The 13,950-nt window shown below is 42.5% G+C and overlaps 1 protein-coding gene across 12 annotated transcripts in view; it reads left to right on the forward strand.

The window, feature by feature from the left end:
- PDE4D (phosphodiesterase 4D) overlaps positions 1-8,602 on the forward strand; it is a gene marked incomplete at its 3' end in the record, with an annotated part of 612,406 nt that extends 603,804 nt beyond the window's left edge. For all 12 annotated transcript variants that reach the window (XM_083403908.1, XM_083403906.1, XM_083403907.1 and 9 more), the window contains 4 exons: positions 190-344; positions 1,124-1,246; positions 1,751-1,933; positions 3,004-8,602. In XM_083403908.1, the coding sequence (XP_083260034.1) occupies positions 190-344; positions 1,124-1,246; positions 1,751-1,933; positions 3,004-3,414 (872 nt within the window). The remainder of the gene's footprint in view (positions 1-189; positions 345-1,123; positions 1,247-1,750; positions 1,934-3,003) is intronic.
- Positions 8,603-13,950: the final 5,348 nt, after the last annotated feature.

A 13,950-nucleotide genomic window follows, 5' to 3' on the forward strand; every position in this document is an offset into this window, starting at 1 on the left:
CTGTCAACTCCGCAGAACAAGACGTATCTGAGCCTGCTCAAGAGAAGCAATGTGATGTTCTAGCCATGTAAATTATAAATTGTTCTTTTTGGATACCTTACAACTGTGAGAAGTCAGAAAGAAAACTTGTGGACAGGTAGGAAAGGGATATAGGCTTTCTTAACGTTCTGCCTTGTGACTGTCTTGCAGACTCTGAACTTGCCTTGATGTACAACGATTCATCAGTCCTGGAAAACCATCATTTAGCTGTGGGCTTCAAGTTACTGCAGGAAGAAAATTGCGACATTTTCCAGAACTTGACAAAAAAGCAAAGGCAATCATTGAGGAAGATGGTCATTGACATAGTGAGTTGCCATTTGAATGTACCTATCTATCTTTGTACTTCCTTGTAGGATTTAAAACCTAAAATTGCACACAAGGTGCTTTTTCCTAAAGCATTTTAAACTTTCTTTTAACAGGACAGATTCTCAGTAGCTTGTTTAGTCTTACTCAGAATTCTATTTTGAATTTACCCACCTGTTCTGAAAAAAATCCCCTGCTGCTGAGTTATGAGTGATTATGAACTGTTCCACACAAAGTGGTTCTCCCTGGGTTTTGCTGTTCATGGGAACACTCAGAAATCATTTATTCTGCACCCACAAAACCTCTCCGAATTGGTGTCGGTATAGATTATAGCTAGGTATTTAGTATAAGACGCTGCCACTATGCCAGATTAAATTCCACATCATCATCATTTTATTTGTATGCCGCTTTCCCACAGTTAAAAACAATGCTCAAGGTGGCTTACAACATGACAAGATTTACATAATTACAAAAGTCATAAACAATAAATAAACCACATAAAAAAAAATGCACAACCAAATGGAAAACAATTTCCACATAAATCAAAATCTAAAACTAAGTAATACCACAGTTTAAATGACATACGTAAAAAATAACAGCAATTTAAAAACAAAAACGGAGCCCTCTCTGTCCGGCAGCAGTCCTTTGTGGAGGCTGTCAGGCCCCGCCCTAGGTCAGGTGGTGATTGGCAGGACGGGGGCCCTCAGGCGCTCGGCAGGGGAGTCCTCCTATAATAAATTTGTAGATAATTTTAGTAATCCGTTGCTTTCTCTTCTCTAAGGTGCTTGCAACAGATATGTCTAAGCATATGAATCTTTTGGCTGATCTGAAAACGATGGTTGAAACTAAGAAAGTGACTAGCTCTGGAGTTCTGCTGCTTGATAACTATTCAGACAGGATTCAGGTAAGAGAGATATGCTGTTGTGTGCAATATAAACCTGGATTACCACTCATCCCATCGTGTGTATTCCAGTAGACGTACATTGTCTTGCTTTCTTAACTGGTTGTCATTCCTACCTGCAAAAAAACATCGGTTGTGTCTACTAAATATGCTTTGCCTAGACCACTGTGAGTCGCTGAAATCTTCCCCTATGGTTGAAAAGCAGCCAAGTTGCATAGCTTGATTAAGTTTGCCTAAGGGGCCACTCTCCTTTGAAACAGATCAGTCTTGCACTTACAGCATTTTTGGCCTTTTAATACAGGCAGAAGCTGCAGATGTGAGATAATTGGAAGGCTATTAATGTCAGTGTGAAAAACACACAGCCCACCACCCCTTTGCTGTTCAGAATAAACCTTGCACTCGGTGTATTTTTGAGATTCTGTTTTCACGCCCGTCAAATGTGCAAATGGAAAAAGGGCTCTGTCTCCACAGGTTTCTCTAGAGAAATGTGTTTTCTGTCTGCTTTAGGTTCTGCAAAATATGGTACACTGTGCAGATTTGAGCAATCCGACAAAGCCACTCCAGCTATATCGCCAGTGGACGGATAGAATAATGGAAGAGTTCTTTCGGCAGGGAGATCGAGAACGAGAGAGGGGGATGGAAATCAGCCCCATGTGTGATAAGCACAATGCATCAGTAGAAAAATCACAGGTAATCTGTCAGAAGAGAGCAAAATGCAATGTGGTTGATAGAACATTAGATAACACTTAGTTGGGGAAATGTTAACTCTTTTGTGTAGGTTTGCAATTTTAAAAAATGATTTAAAACAGGGGCCTTTTCCCTTAGGGGTCACATGCCAGCCAAAGCCGGTGATTAATGGAGCCAGAGACAAAATTGTTTTGGATAAACAAGCCTGCCCGCCTGGCACTTTCACTACCTATCTTTAGGTGCCAGGCAAAAAAGTTTCTCTTCAACCAGCCGTTCGGCTGATTAATGTTCTATGGCTTTTTAAACTTTGGGTGGGGGGGTATTATTGCTTTGTTTTTGTTTTCGCATTTTATATTTCTCTGTTGTGAACTGCCCTTGGGATCTTCAGATGAATGGTGGTATACAAATTTAATAATATTAACAATGATCTGGAATTAAAAGCATGCTGCTTCAGTTTTCACCATGGCTTCCTCAGATTATAATCCCCAATCCTCTGCCCAGTTTATTCAGAGTTAAGACCACTGGGCTTGGTGGAGTTACTCCCAAATAAGTATACACAGGGTTTTTTTTAACTGAAGGAGCTACAGCTCTGAGTGTGATAGGCAGATATGTACACAAAAGTCTACCAACTAGAATTTGAGGCACTTTATCCTTAGTAAGAGCATTGCTTGCTCTTGTCAGAGCACAGAATTATGGAGAAGAGTAAGGATAGCCTGGGATGACGTCTGATGCTGCACTGAGGCTCAGAGTCACTTGCAGAACTATGAAAATATTTTCTGGTTTTGAATAGTTAAAGGTTTAGTGCACTAGGGTGGGGGTAAGCTCCCGTTTATCTCCTCAGCTATGGGCTGGAGGTTATAACTCTAAATAGTTGTGCTGGTCTCAAGCTCAGTGTAGAATTGGCAGGCTACAAAGTTGATCCATGACAAGGATCCTTTGCAAGATAGGATGCAGGAGACAGAAGGGAGAATTGCAGAATCTTTCTGTCAGGCTTGTTTAGTATAGGAAATTGGTCAAGGTAGTTCCTCCTCCTTTGGAAATAACCTCTCCCCCCTAATTTTGCATTACAACAGGTGGGTTTTATAGACTACATTGTTCATCCTCTCTGGGAGACCTGGGCAGACCTTGTACACCCAGACGCCCAAGACATCTTGGACACGCTGGAAGACAATCGTGAATGGTACCAGAGCACAATCCCTCAGAGTCCGTCTCCTGCCCCGGACGACCAAGAGGAGGGGAGACAGGGCCAAACAGATAAATTCCAGTTTGAGCTAACGCTGGAGGAAGATGGTGAATCGGACACAGAGAAGGACAGTGGGAGTCAAGTAGAAGAAGACACCAGCTGCAGTGACTCCAAGACTCTTTGCACCCAAGACTCAGAGTCCACTGAAATCCCACTTGACGAACAAGTTGGAGAGGAAGTGGGGGAGGAGGAGAGCCAGACAGAACCTTGTGTGCTAGAAGAACGTTCTCCTGACACGTAACGGTGCGACGGCTCTGCCGCTCCCTCTGCTTTCTCTCTCTCCTACTCTTTTCAAGAATCAAAAATGGTTTCCAAAGTGCATGTCACTCGGCACAGCCATGGTCACGCCTCACTGTCATCTGCAAGAGATGTTCGCTGATCAAAAACTGACCTTGATTACCCTGTTTGGCACTCAGGAATATTGTAACCAGAAATGTTCATTGTTCATAGCATCCAGAGAGCAAAAGGAAGGGAAAACACCTGCAAAAAGAACAGTTTAACGAGAATTCAACTTGGCAGATACAATCAGAGAGAGTGTCTACTCCAAGCTGTTTTCAAAAGGAGTAACGGCTGGTCCAAAGCTTGTGTGTGCGTGTGTGTTTTGTATTGGTTTTTAGTTTCTTGAGAAGAGGCATTAGTAGCATACATCACCAGAATATACAGAAGGCGACCGGCGAGTGAACAAAAGGTTACTAGCGGAAAGCGATCGAGCTCAAATAATGGGGACACAACACGAATCTGTTACCAGTAGGAAGATGAAGCTGTGGAAGTCACATAATTTTCTAATTTCAAGTCTTCCTAACACATGACTGAAAAAAAAAGTGTAACTCAGTGGGTTGCACTGACGTCTGCATTTTGTATTATATGTAAAATGGAAATCTTTTTGTAGAGTTTACTTTTATTATTAAATGTATTGAGGTATTATATTTAAAAGAATGCAACACTCTCAGAACTTCATCTGCCACTGATTCTTTCTTTCCCCCCCCCCCCACAAAAAAAAGAGTAACTTGCAAGTTTTCAGTACAAATATGAGCTACACTGGATAAATCCAATTTTATATTTGTTTGCACTTAAGATTTTCATACCAATTCATTCAGCTGTTGTAAAACAACTCTGTGTTCTAGACCAATGACAGCTATCAAACACTCATTTTCCCCCTCCCATGTTGCAGAAAACTTGTTTGTTTGCATTAATTTCTGGCTTTTCTTACTGTAATTTCCCCAAAGCAGCAATATTTCATCCGTGAAATGTCCTCAGAGATGGCTTGGTTGCTGCAGACCCAGCTTTTACTGCTGTGGGCTTACTATAAAATTTCTAAAATCTAATGGACCGTTGCAGTAGCAGTTCCCCAAAATTTGGATTGCAACCCATTGCTGGACGGCAGCAGCCCTGAGTATTGAGCACCAAACTCCTTACCGTGGGGTCCAGAGGGTGGAGGACTCCAACAAAGAATAGGGTTAGCGGGGGAGATCCTGAGGAAGCTCCAAAGCAAAGATGAAACTCCATTAGCAGCTCCTAAGAAAGAAAAGTTGGGGGGGCACTCCTATTAGAGTTGGGATTTGCAAGTCTACAGCTAGCATGAATGTGACTCTTGCTATAAGTACAAACCTTTTATTTGTTAATTGCATCATTCCCACAAGGCTGCTCCTAGCTGTGTATGCAAAGATTTGCTGTACTAGCAAATAATAATACTTAGGGTGAGGACATATGGACTGCTGTGACACAACACAGTGCTACAGACTGTGCCTGTGCAACGAGTACTTACAAACAATTTGTAGTGGAATCTTTTCTGCTTCAGAAACAAACTGAGGCTTTCTGCTGTCCCCTACCCTATTACCCCCCCCCCCCCCCGTAGCTTTTTGCAAAGGCTGGGCTGGGAATATAATGTAAAAGGTCACCGATAAATCAGCCCCTTTAAAAATCAGACAAAATCAGCTTTTGACCTTGAATATGGCACGAAATATATAATAGTCTTTTTAAAAAAAAATCTGCAGAAAGGATCTCGCATTTTTGTCCACGCAGTGACTTTTGTTTTGCTCCTTTTGCTGTCCCACTGAGAGGTCACGTTGAACGAATAAATGCCTAGGATGGAATCGTAAAGGTTATGTTAGGGGCTGGGAATGCATGACCCTATAAAAATAACAGAGCAGGAAAAGCATTTGTAGAATGAAGTGCAGCCTTGCAATGCACCACAGAATTAAATGTCATCAAAGCTATTGATTTTAATGGGTTTGTTTACATTTAACTCTGTCTCTCATTGTGCCCTTAGCCTGCAACCAGTATGTGATGAAAACTCTGCAGGGTGGCGGAGATGGTGGGTGTGAATTCACATCTGCCTCTGACCTGCACTGTGACTGTGTTGCAGTGGGTGTTGGGGGCATAAATATGACTAGAGTCATGTTCATGACTATGCATGACGACATCTGCTGCCTTATCAACATGGAGCGTTCAATTGCCTGCACCCCTCCCTCCCTACCCAGCATAGACCAGCATAGAGGGACCCTGCATAGATTTGGCTTGAAGGACGAGGCTGTTTTGACCCAATGAAAACAGTGGATTGGAGGTAGACCAGTTGAGGTCACAACTAACTCTTGAGTCCCGTTGATTTCAATAGATCGACCTTTTACGTCTTGATACAACCCACAGATTATACTTGGTTGACTAAACCAAGGAAAGTTTGGGACACTGCTAAATATCAGATTTTAAATGAAAACACTGACTGACGGGGATTTTTTTTAAAGTGCATTTTAATGTGTCTCGTCTACCTTTTAGCTCTTAATGGCTTTTACTGAAGAAGGAAAAACTGGAGAAGTTGATGAAAGAATTTCACCATGTTGTTGTCAGCCTAGGCTCCTGTCCTCCCCTCACTACGTCAACATTTGTTAGTCCCCAAGAGTGCCTGGAATCTTAACGAATAAAGCAATATCAATTCCAAAAATCAATATATATCGGGAAGGGTATTTTATCTGCACTAAAGGTTTAATCCTACGAACAGGGGTAACCTCTAGCTGGAGCCAGCCAGAGACTTAAGTATTGGGGAAAGGCCAGCGTCTAATGCTGAGCAGGGCAAGGGGCATGTCTGGCCTCTTGAATAACATTTTTTTAATGGTTATTCTCAGATGCTCACTTTAAAGGAGGTTCGTGTCTGTTGATAGTTCTGGTTAGTGTATACCCTGTAAGATTAAACTGTCAAAGAAAAAGAAGAGGTAATGAAAAAACCACCATATTGTGTAAAATACACACCCATATACATGGACAATCAAGTGGCAGGAAACATAATAATGTTTAGAGGCAGGGATCGAATGCACTGTACAATCTTTGTTTGTTTGTTTTACTTTGCCAAAGTGTGCTTTAGCGCCAGCACACTACTCTAAAAACAACAACACAATACTATTGAAAAAGTGTTTTAACATGTTTTCTTTGTGTTTCTGTTTTGTTTGGGTTTTTTTGCCATAAGAGAAATGCAATGAAGTCGATTGAGGATTGTGTAGAGAGGGGGGACAGACAGAAAGAGGAATCTGAATTTGCATCTATACTTTAGCTTGCAAGTTGCTTTTCTCAGTAATACTGTGTCTGTTCCTTTTTAATTTCTGGTTTTACACCGTTCTTCTCAAAACAAAACCTTTAAAAAAGATCAGGCAAAATAGGTAGAACAAATCACATTCAAAAGGTTGGGGTTTTTTATATTAAAAAAAAACTTGAGGATGAAATGAATTTTACAGGCCGCTTTGAGAATTCTTTTAAAACCCATTTATTTATTTTTTATTTGTGCCATGCATATTTTTTTTTCTCACCAAATGACCTTACTTGTAATAAGTCTTGTTTGTCTCTGTTTACAACCATGTATTTATTGTAATGTATATATTGTAATGTTAATTGTAAATTATAAGTTCTTATTATAACATCATCCTTGCCAGGGTGGTATTGCTATATTTGGAAACTCTTGGTGAGAGAATTAATATTGTGTATACATACCCCCCCACCCCCACCCCCCTTGTACATTCTGTAATATATATCCTATATCACCTTAGAGCTTGTTTATGGAAGAGTTGAGAAAAATTATAAAGTACATAGTTATATAAATTAAAAAGCTGCAGGTCTTTGGTCCCAGGGCTGTGCCTTAACTTTAAACAACATTTTCTTCTGTTTTGCTGCATTTGAAAGAAAGGTCGTTGTGGAACATCGGCTGGGCATATCTCCACCGCCCTTCCTCCCTCCTCCCCCAAGGGACACTGGTCCTGGCCTCTCTGGGATGCTCTGCATTCCAACGGGGTTTTATCTAGCTTCCTATTGGAAGCCCAAATGCTAACCTTGGGCATAAATCCCACCTGCCTGATAAGAGTGCTTTCCCCTTTTCAAAATGTATCTTAAGGGCATCACTTTATCCCAGCCTTTATCAAAATCCAGCTGTGTTGTGACGACCACTCCCATCAGTCCTGGGTAGCATAGTTGCACTGGCTGGAGATGAAGGGAGTTGGGGTCCAAAATGTCTGAAGGACACTTAGGTTGGTGTAGGCTGCTGTGTCTTGCCCTTTAAAACAACAAGCAAACCAAAAAACACAACCGCCCTTTAATCAACCGGGCTGGGGCATCGTTCATCAACAACCCCACTGAAACGTGGAAGTTGCCTCCTATGCACTTCAAGGAAGAAATGTCCCGAGTCTGGGATGTGCCCTTTTGTTACCAATACAACAACTCTCACAATTATACCTAATTTTATACTGCGTAGTAAATATACAACACTGACCCTGAACTCACCCCCCCGCCCCCCCGTCCAACACTACTAGCAAGCACTGCAAAGCAGCCGGAGCTCAGTCCCGTATAAATGGCTCAGTGGGTGCATGTATAGCGTAGGTGTAAAGAATGACTGTAGCCTTTTAGACGGTTGAAACACTTCTCATTTCTACTTTTAATTTTGCAGAGTTTGCCGTGTCTTGAAGGTGTTGTCTTGCTGCTGTTCTTGATCATGTAATTTCGTAGTATCTGATACCTCGTCACCATTCCAATAATGCCCAGCCCTTGTAGCATGTGACTGTTCAGTGAAAGGAGAGATTCTTTTTCAAGGAAAAAAAATAGCCTCCTTTTTGACACAAACTGTAGATTTTAGCAGCCCTGGCCCAAAGGAATAAGATTGCTTTTGTTTTAAACAGTATAAAAGGGACACTATAACAACAGAATTACTGAACAATATTTTTGTTGTTTTCAATTTGGTTTGTTTCCTTTGGGTATGTCTTTAGAGTGGCACATTGTGTGAACATTGCAATTAATTCAATGGTTTCTTAGCCGCTCTTACAGCCTATGGGATAGTACTGTACGTCAAATACCTTCATATGAAATTTTTATATGCAATGGAAATAAAAGCATGGGTTGATTCTGCCTAGATACTGTACTTGACCATCTTTTTGCAAATAAATTTATCTTACACTGTTGACTGCTCATCTGTAATAAGATCTATTTTTTTAATGGTTGCCTGCCCAACCCAAAAGGATACTACATATGTCTAGTACAACTTCATAACTATCTCATCTGTAGCAAAAAGTTGCAGAAAGCAACTGCCTACCCTCCTTTTGGGTGAAGACATCAGAAAGGAAGGAACAATTGGGGTCCATTGTCCTGCCTACCACAATTGAACGCAACAGTCTCCCTGATCCAGCTAGAGACCACACATGGGTGGGAGCAGACTTTTACATATATATCCTACATTGGATGAAGAATCATACATACAAATTATTGCTGGAATGTGGCAATTGCCCACCTGTGATCAATGCCCAGTCTCAGCTTTGACTAGCACCACTAAGTTATGTTGAACAACATCAAGTATGTTTAATAGTAAGCGCGATATGCTGGATGGCATGTGACCAGAAGTTCTAGGTTTCTTTGTTGAGTTTTATGCAGTCAAGTGTTGCTTGTTTGCATGCATAGACTTGAACCAGGATCCTTGTCTACAATATTTGCTCATCATTTCCCCCAGGGCTCTTTCTGTAGCTCAGCCTCCATATGTTTTTTAATCTTTCCCCCCAATAAATTTTATTAAAGTTTGAAAGAAAATAGACAAAGGTTGATAAATATCCAGCATTTTATCATTAAAGATAAAAAACTAATTAATTTTTTTTAAAAACCAAAAGAAGGAAAATAAAAAAGATAACTTAAACAATTCTTCTGTCAGCTATCTATAGAAAATTAACCAAAACATCCACCCCAAGATAACACACAACAATTCCACTTTCTATAAACCAACATTTCCTTCAATCCTCAACCCCAGATATCATAAGTTCATTTTCTTCTTCACAAAAAAAATCTACACAGGCGCAGGGGTTACATTGTGTGTGCAGGGCCCTCATAAAGGATTCTACCCTGTCCTTATTCTACCCCTTTTGTGACTTTAGGTCACTTCCGGATTTTGCACCGTGCACGATCACGTGTCAATTGGACACGCTTAAATCGGTGGTTGCCTGTTACGAGTTCCCAGTCAACAGTAAATATTGACAATGATAGTTCTCTGATTAAACGCATCAACTTTGCCATCTCGGCTAAGTTTAATAATTTTAACAACCATTCCTACCCGGTAGGCAATGATTAAAACTTTCAACCTTTGTGCATATAAAAGTCTTGTGGCTGTGATCATGTATTGAAATAATGTTCCTTTTCTAATTGTATATTCATTATTCCCAGCAGGAAAAGTTCTGGCTTCAACTGAATGCAGATGTTTTAAACTGCAATTCCCATGTCCATGCTGGCTGGACTGATGAGAACTGCAGTCGAAAACATTTGGAGGGCACCAAGTTTACGTTCGCCACCATAGCTAATAAAAAGCCAGTGCATGTGCTTAAATCTCCCCTGTTGAAACCAACAGACCTTAAGAGTGCCTGACTTTGGTAATTTTGCATAAAACTTGGGCAACATGATTCAGCCAAACAGTTATTTGTGAACTTTACCATGGTAGGAGCATATGGTGTGCAGCTTAAAAATAAAATAAAATATGTATGCATTCTCTGCGGTTGGCTATGATGTGAAGGATACAGATGGCCACATGGAGCACTTGAGATCTAATTTGAGGTCTTTGTGCAATCTAGAACCCTGGAAAAACCGGAGCTCCAAAATTCACAGCCTTCAAGAGCAGAAAAGGCTCTCTGCTTCAGAAGTTACCCAACTCATGGAGGACGATGTAGAGCTAACACACACAACGTCATTGTCTCCCACCCTCCTCCCCAAGGATGGGAGACTATACAAAATCCTATAGGTGTGGCTCTGAACTGAGACCTGTGGGTGAAGGGAGGTATATAAATTCAATAAAATAAAAACTTCAGAGGAATATTCAACATCTCCATTAAAAACAAAAAATGATCAGATAGTAGGAATTGGAAAAGAATCCTCTCTGCCTGAGACCCTGTACAGCAGCTGCGACTGAGGGAAGCCAATACTGGCCTAGAGAGACAGTCTGATTTGATAAGCAGTTTGCTGTGCTCCTCAGAATGGATGTGTGAGTACAATGCTTTCAAGGATGCTGAACTCCAAAGGCTGAGCAGCGCAACAGAACCAGAGGGAGGATTGTGTGGGAGACGCAAGCTCCCAAAGGAGAACACAGTGAACCTGATAAAGCTGCCATCCCTCTGAGCTTCCCAGTGGCAATGCCATACGGCCATGTGGCTTGGGACACTTCTGCACGGCACTTGGGCAAAGCACATGTTGCCAAGGTGACCGTGGAACTGCTGGCGGAAAAGCCGTTGAGAAAAACATAGGGAATATCTCTGACCAGATTAGCAAGCAGTGCCAGCACGGATAATACCCAACACTTATTTTGTGTGCGTGTGCTGAATCCCGGCACTGTTCCATCCCAACAGATGATGTTGTCTCTAACGTGGACAGCCGACCATCCTCTGGCTGGCAGGGTCAGCGCCATGCAGGCAGCAGCATGTGAGTAGGAGAGAAAAGCGCTGGATTTGCGTGGCTCTTCTGAAGGTGCTCTCTGTGTCTGCGACAACATCCTCTATTTGCATCCTTATTAAAGAACTCCCTGGATCAAGTGAGCAGAACCCACACGGTATTCTCCTCAACTGCAGACCAGGTCTCTCAGCCTGCTGTTTGACCCCAATACTAAACTGCCGAATCGTTTACTGATTGTTCACATTCTCCACGGTGGCCATGTGTTAAAAGAGCATGTGGCACATGCGCCAGCAGCGCTCTGTGCAGGCCTGACTGGCCCAGGACCCACCATTGTGGGGGAGGGGGAGCACATCTGTGCACACCAGGATGCACCAGGCTCCCTTCTCCATCTTACTGACTGTGTAGCTGGGGGGGGGGGGGCTGAGGTCTCCACAAATGCATGGGGCAGGGTGAAGCATGGTCACCAGACACTGTGCTGCTCCCCTCTCAATGCCTGCTGAGTGGGTTTTTTTCCTGAACATCCCTGGCATAAAGTCTTCCAGCTCCTGTGCCAGAATCCCCAGTATGAGTCCCTCATTTCATCTTACCCAGAAGGATGTAAGAGATGATGAAGGAGGTTTGTCAAACAAGTAGTCTGCCACTCAGCTGAGAGGTGCACTCCCCTACCCCGCAAGCACATAGGTTTAAATGAGGATGGCCGTGTGTCCTATTATATAGAGGACAGTCCTCTATTTTGAAGGCTGCCTAGTACATGTCTGTGGTTTAAAGACAACCATAAAAGGGGGAGGAAGGAGCTCTGAATCTGCCCCTCAGGCACACACAGCATCTGCTATCACCTGCACTATGGTGAGATGGATTGTATTTCTATTTAATGTATAAATGATTACTTCAAAATCCCCACCTATATGTATTATCGTATGCAAATTTTATACTAAGCAGCGTCCTCTCTTTGGGGCAGATGTTAATCCTCTTTTTTCGGCAACACAAAACTATCCCACCTCATTACAGTGGTACCTCAGGTTAAGAACTTAATTCGTTCTGGAGGTCCGTTCTTAACCTGAAACTGTTCTTAACCTGAAGCACCACTTTAGCTAATGGGGCCTCCCGCTACCACCGCGCCGCCAGAGCATGATTTCTGTTCTCATCCTGAAGCAACGTTCTTAACCCGAGGTACTATTTCTGGGTTAGCAGAGTCTGTAACCTGAAGCGTATGTAACCTGAAGCGTATGTAACCCGAGGTATCACTGTATTTATATCCACCTTTTTACTCCTGAGGGCTGTTCGCAAATAAACAATGATGCCAAGGAAAGGAAAGGGGTTCTACAAGTATTGTCATGTGATCAAAATCAGCAACAAATGGCTACTCTAAGGTGAAAAAATAAACTGCCTGCATTCTCACTGCAGACCAGTGGCGTAGCGTGGGTTGTCAGCACCCGGGGCAAGGCAAGTAATTTGCGCCCCCTAACCCTAACCCCCAGATGTTGCGCCCGGTGCGGCCGGCCCCCCCTGCACCCCCCACGCTATGCCACTGCTGCAGACCCTTCTTGTCTTGTGCCATTTGGCATTTACTTGCCATATAGAGAGGTTCCTATTCTGCTTTGATTGCCTGGCAAAACCACAAGACGTGCAGACATCTTACTTTTTCATACACTGGGGGAGAGGTGGTTCTGTAATGACTTCATTTCCCCTAGGATGAGTTGAGAGCTGAGTCTGATGCCTTGGCAGCCCCCGAAATATGTGTCGTTTAAAGATTAGTTTTCTTTCCCCTTCCTCTGAAATGTTGGTAAGAGAGAGAGAGAGGGTTTATTGAGAAATACCAAAGCATTTTCTAGCCAAAGGGCTCTGAGGGCTTTATTTTTATGAACGGATCTATTTTAAGACAAAGCTCAAACAGAGCACATTGTCTCTCCTATTACTTTCCCATGTGCTGGCACGTGGGGGGGGGGGTCAGCAGGGAAGCAAAGGATGTTGTTAGGTTAAAAAGCTCACCTTGGCAGACATGTGCAGAGCTTTTCTTCCACAACATCATCCTGTTTAAACCCGCCCCGCCCCCCGAAGGGACTTAGGAGCCATTTGGCATGACAGCAAGGAGTCAGCGCAGTGTTTATCATTTTATTGTGATGTGCAGGCACCGCTAATTCTGTGTCACTCTGCATTAGCGTCATATCTAGCAGGTTTTTATTCTCAGCTTAAATCAGAGTAGAAATCAGAGTGCACTTGATCCACGTGCCTTGACCATATATGAATGAAGCACCATTCGACCTTTCACGAAAGTGGAACAATGTGATGTGCAAGCTGAATGAGCCCAGGAATTCTGCCTCCTGCCTCTTTTCCAACATGCTGCTCTCCAATTTAAGTGAATGGCATAAGTCTCAATGGGTTAGCAAGGCTCTCTGCATTTTATAAGGGATTAAACACGTGCCAATTTTTATGAAAGAGCTGCTCTGGATTTGTGGATGTTTTATGAATGGAAGCCTAGGATCGTCTCGAATGCAGCCATGGGCATATTCTCTTTTGTCCCTGAACTGTGAAGAGCAAGTCAATTTTATGAATAAACAGAAGGATATTCCTTTCCTTCCGATACATTGGCTAATGGACCTGACTTTGAGGGACTTGCCAATGTTTGTCTGAAGATCTGCCATGGATGTCTGTAAGGGCTGCTAAATCCTCTCAGGATTTCAGGACTCATGTTTGCGATGCATAGACTTCCTACAACAAAACTTAGTTCATGTCTTATGGGAGCAACGTCCGTCCACAGTAAAGTCTGGAACAGTCCATGCTGCATTTGTGGGTTTTCTCAAAGCACTCGCTATTCCTGTGAATGTAATATGCTTGAACTGTTTTTAATTCTGAACTTTAAAACTGTGGTAACTCACCTTTTGACCTGCTGGTG

Source organism: Podarcis tiliguerta (assembly GCF_965153285.1).
Source record: "Podarcis tiliguerta genome assembly, chromosome: 11".
Lineage (NCBI taxonomy): Eukaryota > Metazoa > Chordata > Lepidosauria > Squamata > Lacertidae > Podarcis > Podarcis tiliguerta.